Source organism: Monodon monoceros, unplaced genomic scaffold (assembly GCF_005190385.1).
Source record: "Monodon monoceros isolate NGI ecotype Baffin Bay Population unplaced genomic scaffold, NGI_Narwhal_1 Super_Scaffold_18, whole genome shotgun sequence".
NCBI classification, from domain to species: domain Eukaryota; kingdom Metazoa; phylum Chordata; class Mammalia; order Artiodactyla; family Monodontidae; genus Monodon; species Monodon monoceros.
In genome coordinates, this window is record NW_021703774.1 from 43,017,391 (window position 1) to 43,043,238 (window position 25,848).

Below are 25,848 nucleotides of genomic sequence, written 5' to 3' on the forward strand. Positions count from 1 at the left end.
GTGTGTGTGTGTGTGTGTGTGTGTGTGTGTGTGTGTGTGTGTGTGTGGTGTGCTGAATGTACAGATAACCTCTGGAAGAATTCACACAAAACTGTTAATGGTGGCTACCTCTGATAGTGAGAAAAGAATGAGTAAGAAGAATTTTATTTTATATATCCTTTTTATGATTAGTTATTTTTGCCAATATTTATAAACCAAGACAAATTATTTTTAAAAGCAAAAAGACAATTATTATAAAATACAAAGTCAACTAGCTATTTTTAATTAGATTTTTTACTTTTACCTGCAGAATTCTTCCATTAGATAGAAATTTATGATGCTCATCTTCTAGCAAGAACTGCCCATCTCTTTGCCAGGAATTTCTCGGTGTGGGGCTGCCACTGGATAAACACTCCACCAGCATGCTCTTGTTCACCAGCACGGTGACCTCTTCAGGCAGATCACTGTCTGCTCCCTGGATAACTGGCGGCACTGATAAGTGATTGTAACAGAGAGATAATGACAGGAAACAAGGTCTTTTCTAAATTATTCTAGTTTTCTGACAATTTTTAAAAGTTTGGGATAATAGAGGGACAAAAGTTGAAGAGGAATCCATGATTCTGAAGTAACACTTTACACTAATAAATTAGGGGGGGTGATAAATCTATGTGAATTTGGGTTTATTCTCTTCCCTTTCTTTACCTATCCTGGACTAACCCCTCCCATAGTTCCTTCGCATTTAGGTTAATCCCAATTCTTCCCCAATACATCTTGTCTAGTTTCTCTCTCAGCCCCTTCCATGCGCCCTCTGGGTTTGCAAGTACACACGCAAGTGGCATCTGCACAAATTAACAGTTAAGTCTACTTGGTCATCTAGACAAGCCAGGTAAATCTTTAAAGTGTATTTGAAATGTACAGGTTTGGTCTCATTCGCAAGGCAATTGTCTGGGCTACTCAAACTGTGTTTCCCCAGCCTCGGTATCAGTGGTATCGCGATAAGCATCACCTGGGAGCTTGGCTAGAAATGCAGATTTGGGGGTCTGACTGAGCCTTCTTTAGTTGGCATCCCTAGGAGAGCCAAAGAAGTTTGTGTTTTAACAAGCTCTCCACGTGATCCTTAGGCATGCTAGAGTTTGGGAAGCCATGCTCTAGATCTTTCTACATATATTCATTCTCATTTAAAACAATAATATAGAATCAATCTAGGTTCATGCCCACCTGATGTTAGACTAGTCAGTTATGAAAAAACACATACTATCTGTAGAATTTTTTTAAAAATGGAAATGTTAAACCAGGAATGCATGTGTTGGCTGCTTTTGTAAATGTAGAAATTCATTTTCAAAACGAATAATCACTTTGTTTTGTTTTGAAAGCTTAGGTATTTTGTTTTACTCTCTTAAAATGTGCCATATCTTTATCAATCCGTAAAGAATATATGTTTAATGCAGATGCCTTCTTGTAGTATTTGGGTCTCTCCAAAACTAAATTGAAAGTCTATAAGGCAAATAATCAAGGTTACAAGGCCCCATAATAAAATTTCAGTGTTATTTTGAATGCAAACTTTCACAGTCAGAATTATATGATTTTCTGCTGTACTTTAGATAACACAGAATATATAGGTTGAACTGCGGATTAGTAAATAATAAACTTGAATTTCAGATTAAATGAGGCTATCAGTACCTCCACACCATGAAAACTGATCAAATGAAATGTTGGTACATAAAGATTCAATGTTTTCTTGAAAGATTTCAATGTTTCTGGAGCTGAATCATTAGGAGCTACCAGAAGATACACTACAGGCCCAAGGTCTGACCCGTAGAGGCCTCCACCGAAGCTCTTTGCTCTGACCTGCCCTCCGGCTGGATTACACCTCTCAGAATTGTTCTTAGTGGCACTTAGGAGGTAAGCATCAAACACTGTGAAGTATTCCTAATTTAGACAGACTTTGTGGGCTCCTTTTTTTTGCTTTGTTCGTACTTCTCTAAACTCATCTCCAACATGCTTTCCAACTTTCTCCTAATTAAAAATAACAGACTGAAGACATGAACATCTCCCTTTGACAATCAATCCCTAAATTCCATTTCAATTTAACCAAATTCCAGTTCTTCCCAGCCTATAATATCTTGCTACTTTATCAGATCCTTCCACTCAGTCCTAAACTAAATGCCTTCCAAACTTAGGTCAAATTAAGCCAGGTGGTCTAAGATATTCCTTCACTGCTCTTGATGATGTTAGCACTGATTTTAATTGTCTTCTTATCACTACCCTGTAGACTTTAAAATCTATGGTGATGACCCATCCCACCCTAGTTTCTCCTCTACCCCACTTCAGCCAGCCACAGACTGTCATACCTTGGACCATTCAACATAAACACTTCTGCCCTTTGCAAGTTCATAAGCTCCTTGAAGAAGGTCTGATGTCTACGGTATTCACTGCTGTATCGTCAGTGCCTGGCATAGTACCTGGCACACAGTAAGCGATCAATAGATATTTGTCAAATAAATGAATTTTGAATTCTTGGGTTTTCTCTATTTCACGTCTTTTCAGGCTTCCTTCATAAGCTGGCTTTTTGTTTGCGCTGAAAACTCTAGCCCTTCCACTCCTCCCCCTTACAATCAATCTATCAGCCTTCCTGCAAGCTCATTTTTCTTCTTCTTCTGCCTAGGTCTCAGAGTGGGTCATTTCAGTGATGCTCTGTCTCACTGCACATGCTATGTCCCTTACCCTCCAGTGCTTCCACAGAGTGTACCTTTGTTACCTTGTGGCACTGCCTCCATGGCTCCCCTCTCCCCACCCTTAGGTCACATCATCTGTTTTTTCTACCTCTGATCCCGGGTTAATGAGGGTGGGTGCAGAAAGCTATGACTAAGCCAAATAGCTCCAACTTCAGTGTTTGACTATCACACCCCCCATAGTGGCAATCTCTAAGGTTCTCTGTTTTCCACAGGCCCAAATACCAGCCCTGCCACTGTCTTTCTTGTGCTCATACTTAAGGAAAGGATTAAATACATTTGATATACATTCCCACATATCCCTTCTTACCATTCCAAGGTATGGCAATTCACTACCATGAAAGGCTAGTTGACCCCTCTCGGTTTCTTGATTGCATTTTTCCCCTGTTCTAGAACTTGCTCCATCAATCCTTGCCCCCTCCTCCCATCAACACACATACTTGAAACTTTAACTGGTCTCTTTCTGTTGGATCATTTTCCTTGGTCTATAAGCAAGTTCAAATCTCTCTTAAATATGTTTTTTCAAAGAAGCTCTCTTCCTAAAACTCTATTTCACCTCTTCCTGCCTCTTCAAAATGTCTTAAGAGTACTCTATATTTGTTTCCTTTTCTTTCTGATTATTTGCTCGATATTTATCTTTTTGTTCTGTGGCTTTGTATCACACCATACTATACATAAATTGATCTTTGGAATTTCACTAATGATTTCTTAGTTTCAAATGGCCTTTCCCCCCAGTTTTTATTTTCTTAAACTTACTTTAGCATTCCATACTAAACCCGCTTCTTGATAACCTTTTCTATGCCTTGAATAGGTGATATGGTAGTTTACTACTTTTCATTAACTCCTCAGATTGTTTCTCCTCTATTTTCTTTTTCCTGTCTCCTACTTGTAAATGATCCCACAATGATCTTTTTTTTTTTTTTATCTTCTCCTAAGCTATCTATAACCCTTTCTGTTGGAAAGCTCACCTTTGAATATCACCTGTTTGTGGATAACTCTCAACTCTATATTCTTAGTTCAATTCTTTCTCCTGTAGTTGTAGTTCCATATTTCCAATGTCTCATTCAACATCTTCCTAAGTATGTTGGTATCATTCCAAATTCAATACGTCCAAAACAAAATTGACTTCCTTCTTCCCAAGTTATGTTGTTTTCCCAAATCTTCTATTTTTATTGCCCTTGCTATAATTTTCTTAATCACCCAGGATAAAAATCTCAGTGTCATCTGATCCTCTCAGATAAGTGCCTAATGCTTCATATCACTTAATCACTTCCTCTGTAAAACCTTTCATACCAACTGCTTCCTATACATTCCTACTGCTACTTCTCTAGCTCAGCTCCTTCTCATGGAAGCATCTATTTGTTCCTGCTTCTAGTAGCATCACCTTTCTTTGCCCTTAAAGGTGCAATACTTCTTCTACACTCAGTCCCTGCATTCATAATATGACTTTGATCCAAGGGTGGACATACGTATTACGCCTTAACAAACAGGCCTCTTGGCCTCTGTAATTGGTTCAGAAATGGATATGTGAGTCATGCTTGGCCAGTTAAAGCCATGGAAATCCAATTCTGGGACTTCAGTTGTAAATACTGGATAAGAAGAGCTTTCACTTTGGATGTGAAACTAAGAAGATGTAAAATTATAGAGTTTCCGGGGGCCCACTTGCTATCCAAAGGGACTCCCCACCTGAGAGTGATGCTAACAGAGAAAAACAAAGCCAAGAGAAAGAGAAAGGTAAACTTTGGTGGACCTCTTTTGAGCCAAAGAAGTCAGATATGACTATAGCCAGCTCTACTCTGGGACTTTTCAGGCTCATGAATCAGATTCTCTCTCTCTCTCCCTTTTTTTTCTTTTTTTAAGCTAATTTGTTATTTGATACTTCAGGAGTCCTAACTAATGTACTTTCAATTTGTATAAGACAGCTCCCTGGGAAAGCTATCAGTTTCTGATTAACTTTATGTCTCTAAAATGCTTAGCGCAACATCATGCAAACATTAGTTCCTCAAAAAACTTTTGCGTGAAAGAATGCATAATAAACAAAAAAACGAACGAAAAACTCACAGAGTACACGGACATCATACTGAAGGGAATCTTCTCCAGCCTCATTCACAGCCACACACATATATCTCCCAGCATCTTCCACTTTAGCCCGGGGAATCTGTAACACTCGCCCTCCTGAAAATATATCCCAGTACATATTTTTACTTCTCTAAAACTTAGAGTGAAAGTGATCATAAACAGAGATATAATTTTTCAGGTCTAATGACTTCTTTACATTTCCTTTTAAGGCTCTTGCTTCATCCAGTGTTTCAGTGTTAATCCCACATACCACATTTAGGACAAACACTGCATTATTGAAAAGTGACCCAGCATATGAATGAGACCTCCTGAGAACTAAACAGCTTGTATAGAGCAAGGGAGGAATGTTGCTCCATGTCCCTCTCACATTCCATGTGGAATGTTGCTATGTGGTGACTTCTTGCTTTTACAGTTTTGAACACATGTAAAAGAAGTTTACACTGTTGGAGGCAAGTACTGATTTGAGAAAATAATAGCCAAGGACATAAAAGGTATAAAGTATACCTTTATACATATGATCTTGAAAGAATAACTGTGTATTTTTAAACTTTTCATGTTGATGTAATATCAAATTTAGAGAAAAGTCGCAATAATTATATTAAAAATTTTACCTGTGTTTATCAATAATTTGTATTTCAATCCAATTGTTTGATCTGTCATAAAAATGTACATATTAACTTTATTTATATATATAAATGAGTAATACTCTCAAATAATTCAGAAAAAGACTGAGAGTATATTGGAGACATGATGCCCCTTCACCCCTAAATATTCATAAATATGTATTTCATTAAAACAAGGTATAATGATCAAAATCAGAAAATGTAAAATCTGTGAAAAAAGTACTGTTGAACCATAGTCCATATTCAAATTTCACTATTATTACAATACTGTCTTTAATAGCTATTTTTCCCTAAGCCCAGATCCAATTTAGGATCACATGTAGTTGTCATTTCTGTCTAGTCTCTTTTCTTTTTTTGCCAAGATATTTTTTTATTTAATTGAGATGAAATTTACATACATTGGAAGGCACTGGGCTTTAAGTGTAAAATCTGATAAATTTTGACAAGCCTATTTGAATGTTTGCTAAAAGTAAATAGAAGCCTTGAAAATATTATTTTTCCACAATTTAAAGATCTCCTTTTCCATTGATAAACATGTAATAACTAAAATATTTGAAACTAAAATCTTTACTATTGATTTATGAGAAATGCATTTAATAAACTGAGTAATAACTATTTGCAAATATATTCTAGAATTTATCATTAATAATGTACAGAAACAAAACTGATTATTTCCTCACACTATTTAGAAAAATGGAGGCACAAGGGAGCCAAAGGACTTTCTTAAGTTGATAGAATGATCCCATAGTAGATATGAAAATTAACTAGGTATTCTAGCCTATGTCAAATTCTCAGCCTAGACTCTCCTAGCTTGAAGCTACATAGATACCAGTGGCATTCAGTATCCTGTGTCAGTTAAATCACAAGGCCAGAAAGTCAATCAATTTGACTTGTCTAATAAATGAGAAGAAACACATTTGACAGAGATTCAGATTTTGACCCTGTTCCTAGCAATCTTTACCTGGTAAAATCAATACTCTATCACTTGAGGTCAGAGGGTGACCATCTTTATACCATGTCAGTGTAGGAGGAGGAGCAGCGTTTGTCTCACAGTAAAGAGAGATGGGATTGTTGATGATCACATCCTTGGCTTCACCACTCCTGCCAGTATCCAGCATGTTTCCTATTTCCCAGAGCTTGTGAAAACTTGGAGGAACTATGGAGAAAAGACATGAAATTTTGGACTCATGTAAATGACAGTGTCAATCCATTAAAGAAAGATCTTGGCTGTATTTTCACAAGAGTGATTTGTACATGTAGTAAATTAGACAATGTGAAAATATTTTCAAGTACTTACACACCTACCAACTTAGCCCTTAGCTAAAAAAAGTAATAGAAGTCAGAGCTGGTTCTCCAGTGGAAAAGCAAGAAGTATGGAGCTCAGAATGTTGTGCTCATGCTTTGCTCTCCATTTCTGTTCAAAGGCTCTAGCATTTAGAAGATAAAATGTCCTGCTCTCAGGAAGGACCTACTATGATAAACATGGCTAAAAGATATGATCATAGCAGGGAAAACTAATTTTGAGAAATCATTAAAAAATACTGGCTCAATAGAGCATTTCCCAATGATTTGTCTTATTCAGAAAACTAAAGAAGTTATGCAGCCAAGATTAATAAGTCTATTAAAAAATATAATGGGACATTCTCAAAGTTTTCTGGGTGACAAGTATGAACTTTCTAGAAGGTAATTTGCCTGTACATCAAAAGCACTGCAAAAGTGTATAACACTTGACCTAAAATTTCCATCATTAACAACTTATGAAAAATAAAAAATGTGTAGGAGTTTTAGGTATAAAGATGTTCAATGAAGCATTATATATGAGTAGTAAAAGCTTGGACACACCCACACATTCAACAATAGGAGTCTGGTTAAATAAAGATTTGGATACTCAACTGATAAAACAGGTATAATTATTAAAAATCATGTTGAGAGTAATAATATCAACAATAATAGCAAATATCAGTTCTTAAGCATTTTGCTAAGAGTTTTATATACTTTATCTTATTTAGTACTCACCACAATTCTACAAGGCATTAATTCTAAAAGTGAGAAAATGGGGTTTAAAATATTTAGGTAACTTGCCCAAGTCACAAAGCTTGAAGGAGCCTAAATCATCATTCAGTTCCAAGTGTGACTACTTTAAATTCTGATACAATGTTACATTAGGTTTCTGATAAACTTCATGATATAATGTTAGGGGAAAGCTAACGTAACAGAGAAGTACGTATTGTGTGATCCCAATTTATAAATGAAGTATACATTTATACTTCATATAAATATATCAGAAGGAAACACATAAAAATAACTGAGGTAATCCTGAATGATGGGATTATTTTCTTCTTTGTTAATTTCTTGAGTCCAAGTTTTCAATAATGAATTTATATTATTGTCAACAGAAAAAACACACTAAAATAAACCAAGTCAAATCTCTTTTTCATTGCTTTGCCGGATCATATAAATTAAATTACATACAATAAACATATTAGTATTACCTTGTATATTCACATCAAAATCCAGTTCATCTTCACCTGCGATATTAGACGCTATACACGTGTATCGTCCAGTGTCTGATATTTGAGCCTCCCTGATTTGAAGTGTGTGTCCACTGGCAGCAATAGTAACATGACCATCTGCTTTAAGGGGCTGTGATTCAATTATAATAATGTTATCATTAAGTACTCCAGTAATAAGCCTCTAAAGAGAGTGAGAAAAGAACTACATATGTATATAAGAAAAAAAACCAAACAGCTTATGGTGTGGATTTTTAAATTTTAAAATTTTCAGTCTGATAGGAGATACAACGTTCATTCTGGAATACTCATTATTTTAAAAACTGGAACCAAAAGGGAAAGAGGAAGGAAGGATAAATTAGAAGGTTGGGATTAACATATACACACTACTATATAAAACAGATAACCAACAAGGACCTACTATATAGCACAGGGAACTATACTCAATATTTTGTAACAACCTATGAGGGAAAAGAATCTGAAAAACTTAGATATAGATAGATAGATAGATAGATGATAGATAAACTGAATCACTGTGCTGTACACCTGAAATTAACATGATATTGTAAATCAACTATACTTCAATTTAAAAAAAAAATCTGGATTCAAAGCTCATTTTGCAGCAGAATGAACTATCTAAATCAATTAGCTGCTATCTTTGCTTTCAATGGTAACAGATATTTGCCACATATATCATGTGGAGTATAATACCAAATAGGACCCCAATATTAGGAAGAATAAGCAGGTTGGGGGTCCTCTATATTATTTATACTTGATCTCCTGAGATTAAACCAGCTTTAAAAAAAAAAAGTATAATCCTCTAGGAGTTAAATGTATAACTGAGTCCTATAAACTTACCCTATTTCTGTAGTTTGTGATAGTGAAATTGAGCCAGAGAATAGTTTTCTTTATGTAAAGAAATAAATAATAATGTGCAAAAAAAAAAAAAAAAAAAGTACTCCAGTAAATCCTCTAGGGCACCATGCAGTTGAGAGTTTTTATGATTCTTTAATAAGTAAAAATAAAAATTTAAGTGAAATACTCAAGACAATAACAATTTACTTTGAATAAGCTGTTTTTGAGTAATCATGTCTTTATTTATTGAAAATTGTAATTCCTATAGTTTACATCTATGCCAGGTGTTTCTGAGTGGTGCATTTATAAATTATTTATGATGAAAAATGTTCTTAGGTGCCATATCCATTTATCCATGTTGGAGAAAAATAACTTCAGCTGATCCCACATTGTAGTAAAAAAGTGTATCTTTTCTTACTATTTTGTAGCAAATGCTAGAGTTTTATAATGAAAGATTGAAGGCATTAGCATAGTCTGATTTAAAAATCACTACTGCTCATTCAGAAACATCATTACTTCATAAATGAGAAAATTTAACCTAGATATATTTATATTATGATGTTTTATTGAAAACATTACCAACATTTAATAGGACATTTCTCATCTTCTAAACATTTCCGAATATACTAAATTCCCTCTTATTCCTTGAAAATTTTAGTTCCTGGCTCACTGTTACTCCTTCCAATGACACTCTTCTCATAATTCTTGGTGATTTCAATACCCACATAGACAGTCACCAATGCTTTGTGCTCTCAGCTCCTTGACCTCCTTTCTATTTTTTTTTTGCCCCAACACTCTCTCAGCCACTCAATAGGAGAGTCATACCTAGAACTTATAATTACCAATAATCACATCTCTTCAGAATCTCAGTTTCAAGTTCTCACCTTCTGACCATCACCTCTTAACTTACTAACTCTTTTCCTCTAGAATCCCAACTCTCATTATTTTCTGATCCCATGGGAGGACCCAAAATTCACTGAACTTGCAATCTTTTCCCTATCACTCACTCTCCTCCTGACCCAGAGAAGGTCTATTATGGCAATCACTCCTTGTATAAACTTCTATAAAAAAAATCAACTCTTTTGCCCCCTCTCCCTTTATTTTATTCCCCTGGAAAAACTGGTTAATACCAGTTTCTGTCCATTCTGAACATCCCCTGATCTACTCAAGAACATTCCTCCAGCAACTGTGTCCTCTCTCATGTGAGTCATCATCAATTACTTTCTTCCCACTGGATGATTTCAATGTGTGTACACAACAGTATAATTTCCGCATTAAAAAGAATCTCATTACACTGCAGCCTAACTCCACATTCTTCTATTCTGCTTTATAGCCAATGACTTTAAAAACTTTTCTACCTTTGCTGTCTCCATTTCCTTCCATCTTTTCTTGAATCCTCCAATAAGGCTTTCACCATCTCTACTTGACCAAAATGATGTTGTCAAGGTCACACGACAAGTGACATCCATGTTGCTAAATTTACTGATCAATTCTCAGTCTTTATTTTACCTGATCAGTGGGATTTAACACGGTTTAACTGGTCTTTATTTTGAAACCTCTTTTTTCCTTCTTTTAGGACACATCACTCTCTGCTCCACAACCTCTAAATGTAGGAGAACCCCAGGGCTTGATCCTTGGAGCTCTCCTCTTTCTACCTAAACTCACTCTTCTAGTGATCTCACGCAAAACCTTGGACTCATCTTTGACTCATCTCTTTCCCTCACATCCTGCTACCACCTTAATCCAAGCAATCACCATCTATCTCCTGCACCATGGCAATAAATTCATTTCTTCTTCAACTAGTAAAGAAGCCAATATAATCTTTTTAAAGCCTTAAGTCAGATCACATCACTCCTGTGTTCAATATTTTCCAGAAGATTCCATCAGAATAAGGCCAACTGCTCTACAAGCAGTATGATTTAACCCTAGCTCTCACCTTTCTCTGTGTTCCCACTGATCACTACACTCCAGCCAAATGCCTCAGGGCCTTTGCCCCTTGCTAGTCTCTCTAGAATATTTTCCTCTCAGATATCTTATGTCTGCTTCCTTCAGTTTCTGTGAGTTTCTGCTCAAATATCACCTTATCAGTGAGGCCTTCCCTATTGTAAGAGATCACACCCTTCACACTCTCTATTCTTCCTGACTGAATTTTCTTGATAACATTTACCTTATCTGGCACTTCACTTGTTTGTTTAGTTTTCCCCTCCCCCCAAAACTCCGTATGAGCAGAGATTTTTGTCTGTTTCCTTCATAGCTGTATCACCTGCACCTAAAATAGTGTTTGGCAAATACTATGTGCTCAATAAATAATTTGGGATGCAATGTATCATTATTAACATTATATCACATATAAAAATAGTATAATTTAAACTTTCCATGTCAAAGAAAAACTTCAGAGCATGAATAAGCAAAACACATAGATTCTATCAAAACTTATTGTGGTTAATGCTGCCAATATTTTTGGTGGCTTTTCTCAAAAACACTGTTTCACTCAAGTAGTGTTGCTTATCTGAGAAATGAGCTAGCAGAAGAAAGGATATGGAAAATAAACAAAACCCAGTATTTTTTGTACACATTTTAGGGGACCAATCCCAAATCTTGAAAAATTCAGCAGTTTAACTAAAGCATCATAATTGGATCAATTTCAGTCTGGATGTGAAACTAATTTAACTATTGATTATGAAATTTTAAAAAAAACAGCCCTAATTCCTAGTACAAATCTAGACTTTACCCAACTTTTATGTGTGTATGTGCTTGTGTATATGTGTGCATGCGTATAAAATGCAAGGAATGAAAAGGTTTTAGGTAAAATTAAAAATAAAATATTAAAATTTGAAAGGTGAAAGGAATTCTTTCCATGCAAACTCATATAGAGTTGATATTGTACCATGAAGTGTGCTTGTAGTCAGAAAAGAAACTGTAAACAGAACATGGTGGGAGTTCCATATTTTTCCTTTTGCAATGGCTTCCAGATGAAATTTGCTTATTTTATGAGATATTTTTTTTCCTGGCTGCCAGGATTGCAAAATCCATCTGTGATCTGAAATAATAAAGTTATATCTTTCTGCATCTTAAATCATGACTCTGACCTGAACGTCTACAACTGGAATTTGACTGACCATTTTGTTGATTATGTGTAAAACAGGATAAACATCAGCTTAGCTATGTCACATCTGTATTAAACAGAGTGTTAACAGCAGCTAAAAAAAATCTATTTTGGTCTTAAAACACCAGCACATATGTTTTTAAAACATGCATGTTAGAAAATAAGTTGAATGAGAAATAAGGGCGTGTGGTCTGAAAGCCAGATTATGTTAACTGAAGGATGTGTCTTTTATTGAAAGTTCTTCATTGCCCCCAATTAATTGTATTGAGCACTTAATCATCAAATTTAGCTTATTTTTTTCATCTTGGAACATTAAAAATGTTACCCTTTGTAAAAGAGTTAAAGGTGTTTAGAGAAAGTTCTGAATAAACTTAGCACCTGTGTTATACCTATCATTCTAATCTGGCTCAGCACTGTCTTTGCGTTTCTTCTCCACAAAGTTTACTTACTCTGAAAAACCACAGAGCACAAAAACCATTCCCCAGTGGGAAGGTGGCTGGATTTTCCAAGACAATTGCTAACGTGTATTACAACAGTCCTTCAAACTTTAGAGTGATAAAATAATACTAAAATTGTTGAACACGGTTCAATTTTTTTGCAGTTTTATACTCTAGGAGCATGGGATTGTGCTAATTTTAAGGTCACATCGATTCTCTGAGTTATCTGTGTCTGGGTGTTTTGTTTTTTAATTTAACTGGCCATTTTAGTCTATAAAAAAACATCAGCAAATGAAAAAACTTGACTGGCCTGTCCATCCTTGTACCAGCTGAGAGAGGCAGAAGGAATTGCATAGGCTTCACATTCCAAGGTCAGGGTGTTGTTTACTTTGATCTTCACTTCTTTGGGGGAAACACCTGGCCCCAGGAGGTCTCTTTTACTGATTATGGGTGGAACTGCATAAACATGAATATTAAAGTATTAAACGTTAGTTCTTTTAAATGGAATGACATGGAACACAGTGAGGATCACTTAATAAGAAAACAAGGAAATAACTTAGGCATCTTCTATGCTCTCCTTTCATCAAGGACCCAAGTTAGCATCTTATGAAATGGCAGTGTTCATATACAGAATGTGAAGAAAACTACCTTTCTCTCCTCATCGTTATAATACTGCCAATGAGGTTAATGTCCTTCACAGAACAGTTAGTTTAGGTTGTTCCGGGTCCCCAGACACAGTCTGAGTATGACCCACAGAATGCATTTTATTAGTCACTAAGGGGAATGATTCAAAGAGCAAAAGACAATAAAAAAGACACTCTTCCTTTTTAAAAACAAAATTCTGAAATTTATTGCCTATCAGTGGTAGCATAATTTTTTTTGAATAGGTCAATGTACAGTGGATTAGCCCAAAGTCAATGACAAACTCATCGTAGGCTGTTGAATAGAGCATATATATTTAAGGAAGAGTTTTGTGCATGCAAGTACTTATATGCAGCAGAATTCAGAAGAGGGTAATTCACGAGAAAAAAATAGAGAAACTTAAGGAAGTGCCACTGACAAGTTCTCCAAAAAGTTGAAGAGAGCAGATTCAGTGGCCTTTCACATCTTTAAGCAACTGAAGTCATGGGCACATTGCTTAATTCAACTTCCATCTTAATGAAGCAAGCTGGATAAACGATAAACTTTAATTATGAATATAAATAATTATGAACCCATAATGAAAAATTACATTAGTTAGAAATTAGATTAGAAGAATTAAAAAAGTGAGAAAGCCTGGAGAAAACTAGGAACATAGCGTTCTTTCGGGACTTACTGTAGACCTTCACTTCATAGTACTTTATCATCTCTCCGGCCTCATTAGTGGCTACACAAGAGTATCTCCCAGCACTGTCGTCCTGTGCATTTAGGATCTGCAGAGTCCTACCTCCTGAAAAGCAATGGAACACCAAAGAATCTCTGAAGTCACAGTGGCAGCAGGGTTTGCACAAACCATCAGGTTTTAGTTCTTACTATTAACACATTTCTTCTTCTCTATGACAATTCTGTAAGAGACATTTGACATAGGCAAACTACAATACAGATGGGCAGTACTTGCTGGATGGAGACATTCACTAAGTCCACGATGGTCCTCCGTGGTAATGACTCTCGTGCTCACTCTGACCCTCCCCTACCTCTCTGCACACACTGTAATTAAGGTTCTTATTTTACTCTCTTCACAAATAGGTCTTCTGCCTTTGTCATCTTCTTCCTCTCATCTACCTGGCCTATCAGTAGAGACTGATCTTGCTAAAACACCATTTTTATTATGGTATCTTTCTTCCTAAAACTCTTCAGTGGTTCTCAATTGACTAAAGTATAAAGTCAAAACTCTGAAATCCAGGTATTTAAAACATGACTCCAATATTCCTTCCTGATCTTATCTCCTACCTGCCCCCTTCCCTGCCATACCCACCTGTACACACAATGTCTCCACTCAAGAAGGAGGTGAGGAGTCTGTTTATTATTACTTGCACATAGATATGCCATTCTCCTTCGTACTTTCCCACACTAGACACCCTGAAGGATCTGAAATCTCTCCTTTCCAACTAACAAAATTCTATAACTTTCTTTAAGGTTTGGTTCAAGTTCTGTCTATGACAAAGCATTTCCTGACTGCTTCAGCCCACGGTGGCCATTCCTTCTTTTGAATTCTTATAAAACTTGTCACTATCCCATTTACCATAACCTATGACTATTAGGAACCCATGATTATTCATGGATTCCTGTTGTTAATTAACTTTCACATGTATTATCTCTATACATTTCTTACAGCCAGTGGTCATACTTTTAAATTCTTTCTGTTTTCATACATATTGTCAGGTATTAAAGAGGAATAAATAAACTCTGTCAATCTAAATACTAACCTTCAAGGGTCAATTCAACAAAAAGTGAATTTCTACTCTTTTTGGCATTCTACATTATATTTGAGCAATTAATTACACTGTAGTATTTATTTACTTGCCTTTTATTTACTTTATTGGTCTTTCAAAAAGTAATTTTAGATAACTTAGATTACAACATACATACAAAATACTAAAAAATAAGATAGCAATAGTACAATACCAGCAACAACATTAAGTATTTTTATAAAAATAGTCAATGATTCTGTTCTTCTGAAAAAGTAAATGGCACAAATGCAACTTGGGCATCTGAAGTGAGCTAATTACCTGGAAGAATACGGATATTTCGGTTGGATTCTAAAGGAGTTCCATTCTTAAACCAGGTGATGGTGGCTGGGGGATATGAATAAGCTTCACAGACCAAAGATGTGGGGCTGTTAAGGATAACAGTGACATCTTCAGGGATGCCATCGCTATCAACACCAGCAATTGTAGGAGATACTGAAAAAGATTTAAAACTTGATCAAAGAAATATATTCAGAAATTTCTTTATTTGTACGTTTCTAAGTTTCCATAGTACTTATTTGTGTAATTCCATTCCCTAACAATTATAGAAACAATTGATTAGTGTCCTCATTCTACACAAAAGCAGTGAGAACCTCAAAAAGTTCACAGAGTAATGGAGGAGATGACACATAAAAAGGAATCATAACACGATGTAGTATGGGCAATACTGGGAATTTTGGTGCAGGATATATGGGGGCATGGCATCCAGTCCAATCTGAGGTGTGGGGTGGTGTGTGGACTCTCATCAGGGAAGATCTCCTAATGGAGCAGATTTCAAACTGAGCCTCAAAGGACTGGTGGTGGTCAGAAGGTGAAAGAAGGGAGACTACTAGGAGGAGGGAGCATATTGGGAGCAGAGTAGTGTAATCAATGAGGGGCAAGCAGGAAATATATAGAGGATGGAGGGGGTCAATGCTGGAAGCAGGGGAAAGACAGACAAGTACATTTGTTCCATAAAAGATAGTGAGGGCCTGAACTAGAGCAGTGAATAAAGGCATAAAGAGGGGGGAGCAACTAAAGAAAAATTTAGGAAATCAACTGGCAGGATTTGATGATAGAATTTAAGGGGTAAAGAAACCAACGTCAAATATAACTTCCAATTTTATTGCTTGGGAACGAACCTAGGTAAACTTCAACAAAGCAAAATAAATAGAAAATATGGAAAGATTTGCTCACTTAGGAGGGGAAGATGATTTGTTCAGTCTGAATATCTTGAATTTTAAGTGCTTGTGAGAATTCCAGGTAGAAATGTCCAACAAGCAACTGTATATAGAAATCTGAACCTTGGGAGAAGGATCAGGGTTGCAGGTATGGATTTTAAAAAGTCTTCAGTTGATAAGAGATGATCATTAAACCTCCGGCAATTAAGTTTTTGTTACTTGATGAGAATATCTAGAGTAAAATGAACACTGAAGTAAGGACAAAATGTGAGGGGACTTAACGTTTAAGAGACAGATTAAGTAAGAGTCCATAAAGGAGGGAGAAAGGGAGCAACCAAAGGGGTGCAAGGATAACTGGGGAAAAGCAGTGTCCAGGAGAAAGTGATACATAATATCCAAACATTAAGATAAGGACTGAACAATGTTTGTTGGATCTAACAACAGGGTAGTCTTCACCACAGCACTGTCAAGAATGGTGTGGGCAGAAGCCCATATTTAGTGGGACAAGAAGTATAGACAGGGAGTAGTGACTATATGAAGTGATGGAGACAGTAGAAGGCAAAGCTGAAGGTAAGGCAGATGGTGGGCATGACTGGCAGACCAAAGAAGGGGGAAAGATATAGGATCAAGGGCATAAGCAGAAGCAGTAACTGTGAACAAAAAGGATAACACCCTCTGGGAAAAGAAAGGGTAAAGACACTGAATTATGGCTGGTAGACTGGAAATTGCCAGTGCACACACCTGAACAGCCTCAACTTTATATGAAGTTGGTGAAAAGAAGACTTGAATTCAGATCCCTCATCTTCAATGAATGAGGGAAAATGATAAGAAATAAGTAACTAGGAAGCGGGTAGGAGGCAGAGGAAGGAATATAGTCAGAGAGCATGACTTGAGATGCCTGGGGTAAAGAATAAGTGATATCCACTGGAGAGAGTCCCCAGGGAGCTAAAGTCTCTTGGGAAGTCAGATTTCAGTTACTGAAAGGAGCCAGAAAGAGTTTTAAATCAGGTTTCCAGAGGACAGGGATAGGATGTGGACATGAGCCAGTACTGGGAGGTGAGTCAGTGGTAGGAGGAAGGAAGCATGAGGAACATAGAGCTCTATGAGAAGCAATGGGCTATAGGAGAGGAGAAGAAATCCAGGGCAGGGCATTTGCCTTTCATTCGCTGATGGGCATGCAGGGAAGACAGGTGTGTTAGGAGACAACTGGCTCATGAACTCTCATTCTTACTTATCCACGCATCTGTTATTCACTGCTATGTTAGGTGCTGGGGCTATACCCTTTTGAAGATAAAAAGGGTTCTGTCCTAGGGAGTTTATAGTTTTATGTAATTATTACTTATATATACTATTTATTTGACACTTATTAATACATTATCCAGTATTCTGACTTAACATTTCTGGCCTATATATCTCTTCTACTCAATTAGACTGTAAGCTGCCTGAGGACTGTGTCCTGTATGGGAGTTTCTAGGTATGGGACTACATATTCCCCCAGTCTAGCCAATAACTATCAAAACATACAAACAAATAAAAAATTGCAAAAATTCACATCCTCAATTATAGGTCAGTTTATTTAAGTAGAAGGAAATGTGTTTTGATATTAGTAATCAAATACAATGCATTTAGGTGGTGCATTTTAAATTTCTAACGTGAGCAGAAATTAGGAATCTATTTTAATATCATTTCCAAGACATAAGTATAACTTTAATGCTGCAGAAACTGAATGTGTAGTTATTTCATCATTCCTACTCCTTATTTTTTCATGGTGTAGTTTTTATTGCTCTCAAAGGGCTTGATATTCAAATGTACAAGCTAATCTGTATTAAATCAGAAGGAAACCATGTGAGATTTAAAACCTACACTTGTAGTTGCAGTCTACATTTTAATCTAGGAATCTTCACAGCTTATCACTGTCAAAATAGAATTTACACATTATATATTAATTTCAAGGGGAGGGGATTTATCTGGGAAAAATAACTATTAATTAAATGGCAAAATATCTAAATTTGCAATGTCCAGGTAATTTACTGCACAGCAATACCTGTCAACTTTCTTCCTTTAAGATTTTTTAGGGATTAGTGAGTTAGCAAATGACACAGATAAACACACATAAAGACAGATGAGCAGCATATTATGTTAAGAAAAAGAAAATCTACGGTAGTTGCTCACCCCAGCAGGAGCAGATGTTCTGCTCACAATATTGCTACATAAGTTGGCAACGGGAAGGAGGGGAAATGTGTTTTAAGACAGAGGAAAGCACACTTCTAAAATAAAATCATTTTAATGATGTTTTGTTTTGTTTGAACCCTTCAACCTCCCAAGGGACTGTGTTAATTCACTACCGCTCATGAGCAAGCATACAGTTTTGGTGTGCTTGTCTGCATCTCCTCTCCTTCATCATAGTTACCAACAGAGATTTCAGTATGGGCAGAGTCCCACAAAGAAATGATAAAACATCTCACAGTGATCCTCTTTCACTGTTGACCTGCTTCTTTTTGACCAGTATTTATTTTTCCTTTACTACTGCTTATTTAATATCTATCTTGTTCATAGTTGTACTTCGCACAAAACACAGTACCTGTAATACAGTAGGTATGCCAAACGCAATGAATGAATGTATGAATTAATAGAAAACCAGCAAATGTACACAAGCACTGGTCCTTCTGAAATAATGAAATTCTATGGTAGAAATATTAAGTAAACAGAAAAAGAAGAGAATTTAGCCTTTTGCCATGGCTGATTCTTCAAGATTTGCAGCAATGCTTATACCTACCCAACACATTAAGACTGAAACTTCTGCTCTTGTCACCAGCTGTATTAGAAGCCAAACATGTATATCTTCCAGTGTGTGACACTTGGGCATTGGTAATCTGAAGAAAACGGCCACCAGACATAAGATGATGGGTGTCATCTTCTTTGAGGAACTGCCCATCTTTCTGCCATGTAATTTCTGGCACTGGATTCCCTATAACAAAAAGTCATTTCTGAGAGTTGGCTAATAATCACATGTCTACAGTTGGTAAGTAAAAGGATGCATTTTTATTCATTTCCCTTTTAAAATATTCCACTTCTGAAACAATGCACTAGCCATGCATTTTAAAATAAATTTGCAAACATAACTGAATTTATAATAATCATGCTATGATTTAAAAAATCTATAAGTGAAAGAATTATGTTAGTCTCTGTGTTTAACTAAATTTATACCATACCTTAGGCTATTACAATTAAATATTTTCATAGTAAAATACACTTAAAAATAATGGAGTATACATGTTTACTAAAATTATTACTCATGACTACCTTTGCATTCATATTAAATTTTTAAAGAATATTTTTATTTTTGAGGGAAAGCTGTATAAAAAGGAAAAAAAAACTTTAAACAATTCAACAAGCAGATATGTATGCCAGGATTCTAGCATAGATACATAGATAGGTAGAAAGATAGAAATATATATTAATTATTCCTTTAATACTTATAGCCTAGAGAAAAAAGATCTTTCATATTTTTCATGGGACTTTTGTTAAATATTAAGTTTTAAATTGCTCAAACATTTTTTTTTTTGAAAATTTAAAACTATAAAAACACGTTCTGTTAGGAAAGAAGATTAGGATGATATTGTATTAAGGCACAACTGTATTGGCCATGGAGCTTGTTCTATGGCCCTGCCTGGGCAGGAAAGCAAATTCACAGGCCTACCCAACTGCTGAGTATAGCACACAGTCCTATCCAACTAGGGAGTATGACCTGAGAATCCAGGTAACTCAGGCCTATTCTACAGTTGCACTTGGGCAGGAAACCAAACCATCAGTCCTAACCAACTGTTCCCAGCCAATGGCACCCCCCGTCCCGACCTCACATCTAAGGCAGAGGCAGTGGCCTCACCCAAATAGAGACCCTGAAAGAAAACCCCACCTGCCCAAGGATGCTACCAGCTGACCCATCCAGAATCCCAAGTTGAGTTGAACTGTGAAGGGCAATCTCTGCTGAAGCAAACCTGTAAAGTCTGGAATCAGAGACCCTTTACTCAAGTGTGCAGATACCAATACAAGGAACCAGGTAAACATGACACCTCACAGGAAACTATATAAGCTCCAATAACTCAATAACTGACCCTAAAAAATGGAGATCTATGAACTGTGAAATCAGAATAATACTCTTAATCAAGTTTAGTAAACAAAACGAAGAAAACAATGCATGAACAAAATGAGAAGTTCAACAAAGAAATAGAAATCGTAAAAAAACCATAATCAAACAAATGAATACTAGAGCTAAAGAATAGAATGACTGAACTAAAGAATTCAAAAGAGAGCTTCAACTTCAGAGCTGACCAAGCAAAAGAAAGAATCAGTAAACTAGAATATAGTTCATTTGAAATTATCCAGTCAGAGGATCAAAATGAAAAAAGAATGAAAAGTGAAGAAAGCCTACAGGAGTTATGAGATACCATTACAAAAACAATATACACATTATGGAAATCCCAGGAGAGGAGAATGAGAAAGGAACAGAAAGTATATTTAAAGTGGTATGTCTGAAAACTCCCCAAATGGACATCCAGACTCATGAGGCACAAAAGATCCCAAATAGATTGAACTAAAAAAGGGCTACACTGAAACACATTATAACTAAATTTTGAATGTAGTAAGAAGAAAGCAACACATCACATACAAGGGAACCCCCCCATAAGAGTATAGGCAGATTTCTCATAAGAAACTTAGAAGGCTAGGAGAGAATGGCATAAAACGTTCTAAATATTGAAAAAAAAGCCTGTCCACCAAGAATACTATAGCTGCCAAAATATGAAATGACAGATAAAGATTTTCCCAGACAAGTAATAGCTGAGGGAAACAAACAAAAACAAAAAAAACACACCAGACCTGTCTTACAAGAAATTCAAAATGGCATTCTCAAGTAGAAATAAAAGGATGCTAATTATCATCGTAAAATCACATAAATGTATGTGCAAAACTCACTGGTAATGGTAAATATGTAGTCAAAGTCATATTCTCTAATACTGTAGTGGTGATACGTAACTCACTTTTAAAATTTAAAAAACAAACATTTAAAAAATAGCTATATCTATAATTTGTTATTAGATACACAAAATAAAAAACATGTAAATTGTAACATTAATAACCTAAGATGTGAGAGGAAGAGAAGTAAAAGTAAAGTTTATGTATGCTATCAAAGTTAAGTTATTATTAGTTTAAAATAGGATGTTCTACATATGATATATTTTATGTAAGCCTCTGTTAACCACAAAGGAAAAGAATCTTTAATAGCTACACAAAAAGTTACAATAAAGCACTCAAAGCATATTGCTAAGAAAGTCATCAAATGACAAAAGAAGAGGAGGATAAGAAGCAAGGAAGAAAGGATCTACAAAACAATTAAAAAACCCCAATAAAATGGAGATAGTAAGTCCTTACCTATCAATAATTACTTTAGATGTAATGGATTAAATTCTCCAATCAAAAGACATAGAATAGCTAAATGAAGAAAAAAAAATCAAGATCCAACAGTATGTTGCCTACAAGAGACTCACTTTAGCTTTAGAGGTACATGTGAACTGAGAGTAGAAGGATATAAAAAGATATGTCAAGAACATGGTAACCAAAAGAAAGCTGGGGCAGCTATACTTATATCAGCCTAGACTTTAAGCTAAAATTGGTCAAAAGAGGCAAGAGACAATGAAAAAGGGGTCAATCCATCAGAAAGACATAATAACTGAAAATATTTATGCACCCAATATTGGAGCACCTAAATATATAAAGCAAATACTAACAGAGATAAAAGGAGAAATAGGCAGCAATAAAATAATAGTTGGGGGGGGGGGCTTCCCTAATGGTGCAGTGGTTGAGAGTCCACCTGCCGATGCAGGGGACACGGGTTCGTGCCCTGGTCCAGGAAGATCCCACATGCCATGGAGTGGCTGGGCCCATGAGCCATGGCTGCTAAGCCTGCGTGCCCGGAGCCTGTGCTCTGCAACGGGAGAAGCCACAACAGTGAGAGGCCCGCGTACCACAAAAAAAAAAAAAAAAAAATAGTTGGGGACTTTAATACCCCACTCTCAACAATGGATAGATCATCCAGTCAGAGAATCAATAACAAATCAGAGATTTGAAAATTACCATAGACCCAATATACCTAACAGACACATACAGAGCATTCTGTACAACAAAAGTAGAATGCACATTCTTTTCAAGCACACATAGAACATTTTCTAGCATAGCTCATATGTTAGACCACAAAACAAATCTCAGTAAATCTAAAGTGATTGAAATCATACCAAATGTCTTTTATGACCACAATGATATGAAATGAGAAATCAATAACAGGAAAGCTGGAAAATACACAAATGAATGGAAATTAAACAACATACTGTTGAACAACCAATGTATGAAAGAAGATATCAAAAGGGAAAAAAAATTTCTTGAGACAAATGAAAATGGAAACACAACACACCAAAACTTAAGGGATAGAGCATAGGCCGTTTTAAGAGGAACATTTATACTGATAAATGCATACATCACAGAAGAAATAAGATCTCTAAAAAAAATCTAACAGTATACCTCAAGGAACTAGGAAAAAAACAGACTACGTCCAAAATTAGCAGAAGGAAGAGAATAATAAAAATTAGAGCAGAAATAAATGAAATAGAGTACAAGGAAACAATAGAAAAGATTAATAAAACTAAGAATTGGTTCCTTGAAAAGATAAAATTGACAAAACATTAGACTAAGAAAAAAAAAAAAAGAGAGGACCCAAATAAATAAGATTATAAATGAAAGAGGAGACATTACAACTGATACCACAGAAATACAAAGAATCATAAGAGACTACGCTCAACAACTACAGCCAACAAACTGGACAACCTAGGAGAAATGGGTAAATTCCTAGAAATATACAACCTGTCAAGACTAAATCATGAAGAAAAAGAAAATCTGAACAGACCAATTACTAGTAAGTAGATTAAACCAGAAGTCAAAACCTCCCAACAAGGAAAATCTAGGACCAGATGGTTTCAGTGATAAATTTTACCAAATGTTTAAAAAAGAATTAATATCAAGTCTTCTCAAACTCTTTCAAAAAACTGATGAGGGAACATTCCCAAACTCATTTTACAAGGCCAGCATTACCCTGACACCCAAGTTAGGTAAGGACACCACAAGAAAAGAAAACTACAGGCCAACATCCCTGATGAATATAAATACAAAATTCTCAGAAAATACTAGAAAACTGAATTCAGCATCAAATTAAAAGGATCATACACCATGATCAAATGGTATTCATCTCTGGGATGCAAGGATGGTTCAAGATACACAAATCAATATAATACATTATATCAATAGAATGAAAGATAAAAATCATATGCTCATCTCAATAGATGCAGAGAAGCACCTGACCAAATTCAACATCTATTTATGATAAAAAATCTCAACAAATTGTATATAGAAGGAACATTCTTCAACATAATAAAGGCCATATGACAAATCTGCAGCTAACATCATACTGAGTACTGAAAGACTGAAAGTTTTTTAAGATCAAGAACAAGATGAGGGTGCCCAGTCTCATCATTCCTATTCAACACTTTATTGGAAGTCCTAGCCAATCAGGCAAGAAAAAGAAATAAAAGGCATCAGAACTGGAAAGGAAGAAGTAAAGTTCTATTTGTGGATGACATGGTTATTTATATAAAGTCCTAAAGACTCCACCCAAAAACTGTTTGCTTTAATCAACAAATTCAATAAAGTTTCAGATACAAAATCAACATTAAAAAAATCACTACATTTTTATACACTAACAACAAATGATCTGAAAAAGAAATTAAAGAAACATCTCATTTACGATAGCATCAAAAACAAAAACAAAAACTTAGGAATAAATCTAACCAAGGAGGTGAAAGATCTCTACATTGAAAACTATAAAACATTGATGAAATAAATAAAAGAAGACACAAATAAACAGAAAGATATCTTGTGCTCATGGATTGAAAGAATTAATATTGTTAAAATGTCCATATTACCCAAAGCTATTTATAGGTTCAGTGCAATCTCTATGAAGATTCCAATGGCATTTTTTACAGAAGTGGAAAAACAAATCTTAAAATTTGTTTGGAATCACAAAAGACACTGAATAGCCAAGGCAATCCTGAGAAAGAAGAGCCGGGGGCATCATATGTCCTGACTTCAAACAACATTACAAAGCTACAGTAATCAAAACAGTAAGGTACTGCCATAAAATAGACACATATACCAATGGAACAGAATCATAAGCAGAGAAATAAAGCCATGCATATACGATCAACTAATATTAGTAAAGAGGGTCAAGAATACTCATTGGAAAAAGAGTCTCTTCAGTAAATGGCAGTGGGAAAACTGGGTATTCACATGCAAAAGAAGGAAACTAGACCCGCGTCTTACACCACTCATAAAAATTAACTTGAAATGTATCAAATGTAGTAAGACCTGAAACCATAAAACTCCTGGAAGAAAACAGAGGGACAGGGACTTCCCTGGTGACGCAGTGGTTAAGAATCCACCTGCCAATGCAGGGGACATGGGTTCGATCCCTGGTCCGGGAAGATCCTACATGCTGCGGAGCTGCTAAGCTTGTGAGCCACAACTACTGAGCCAGTGTTCTAGAGCCCATGAGCCACAACTACTGAGCCTGCATGCCACAACTACTGAAGCCTGAGCACCTAGAGCCTGTGCTCTGCAACAAGAGAAGCCCCCACTCGACACAACTAGAGAAAGCCTGCGCACAGAAATGAAGACCCAATGCAACCAAAAATAAAATTAAAAAATAAAAACAAATTAAAAATAAATAAACATTAAAAAATAAATAAAATAATAAAAAATTTTTAAAAAGCAGCTGAAATTAAAAAAGAAAACATAGGTACACAGCTCCTTGACATTGGTCTTGGCAATGATTTCTGTGATATGACACCAAAAGCATATGCAACAAAAGCAAAAACAAATGGGCCTACATCAACTAAAAAGCTCTATACAGCAAAGGAAGACATCAACAAAACTAAATGGCAACCTACAAAGTGGGAAGAAATATTTTCAAAGCACTATCTGATAAGGGGGTTAATATCCAAAATATGTAAGGAATGCATATAACTCAATAGCAAACACACACACACACACAGACACACACACAGACACACACACACACACACACAGGATTCAATTAAAAAAATGGCAAAGGACCTGAATAGACATTTTTCCAAAGAAGATATTCAAATGGCTGACAGGTACAAGACAAGCTGTTCAGCACCACTAATCATCCAGGAAATGCAAATCAAAACCACAATGAGATATCACCTTACACCTGTTAGAACAGCTATTATCAAAAATACAGGAAATGACAAGTTTTGATGAGGATGTGGAAAAAAGGGAACCCTTGTGCACCTTTGGAGGGAATGTAAATTGGTAGAGCCCCTATGGAAAACAGTATCAAGGTTGCTCAAAAAACTAAAAATAGAACTATCATACGTGTAGCAATTCTACTTCTAGGCATATATCCGAAGAAAACGAAATCACTATCTCAAAGAGACATCTGCACTCCCACGTTCATTGCAGCATTATTTACAATAGCCAAGACATGGAAACAGCCTATGTGTCCATAGATAGGTAACTGGATAAAGAAAATGTGACATATATAAAATTATACATATAATTTAATATTATTATTAAATACTAAATATTACTATACAATATATAATACTAATATTATTTACTATATATATATATATAATTTAATATTATCCAGCCATGAAAAAAGAAGGAAATCCTATCATTTTTGACAACACAGATAAACCTCGAGGACATTATACTAAGGGAAATAAGTCAGACAGAGAAAGACATACTGTATGTTCTCACTTATACGTGAAATCTAATAAAACCAAACTCAT

The 25,848-nt window shown here is 35.6% G+C and overlaps 1 protein-coding gene across 3 annotated transcripts in view; it reads right to left on the bottom strand.

Annotated features, from left to right (window-relative positions):
- The window catches only part of HMCN1 (hemicentin 1), a 508,266-nt gene that overhangs the window by 144,946 nt on the left and 337,472 nt on the right, over positions 1-25,848 (bottom strand). For 2 of the 3 annotated variants that reach the window (XM_029226849.1, XM_029226848.1), the window contains exons 49-56: positions 18,705-18,896; positions 15,030-15,203; positions 13,637-13,750; positions 12,632-12,777; positions 7,906-8,056; positions 6,375-6,569; positions 4,773-4,886; positions 284-471 (exon numbers count right to left, since the gene is read on the bottom strand). In XM_029226849.1, the coding sequence (XP_029082682.1) occupies positions 284-471; positions 4,773-4,886; positions 6,375-6,569; positions 7,906-8,056; positions 12,632-12,777; positions 13,637-13,750; positions 15,030-15,203; positions 18,705-18,896 (1,274 nt within the window). The remainder of the gene's footprint in view (positions 1-283; positions 472-4,772; positions 4,887-6,374; positions 6,570-7,905; positions 8,057-12,631; positions 12,778-13,636; positions 13,751-15,029; positions 15,204-18,704; positions 18,897-25,848) is intronic. The other variant, XM_029226847.1, reaches the window with a different exon arrangement.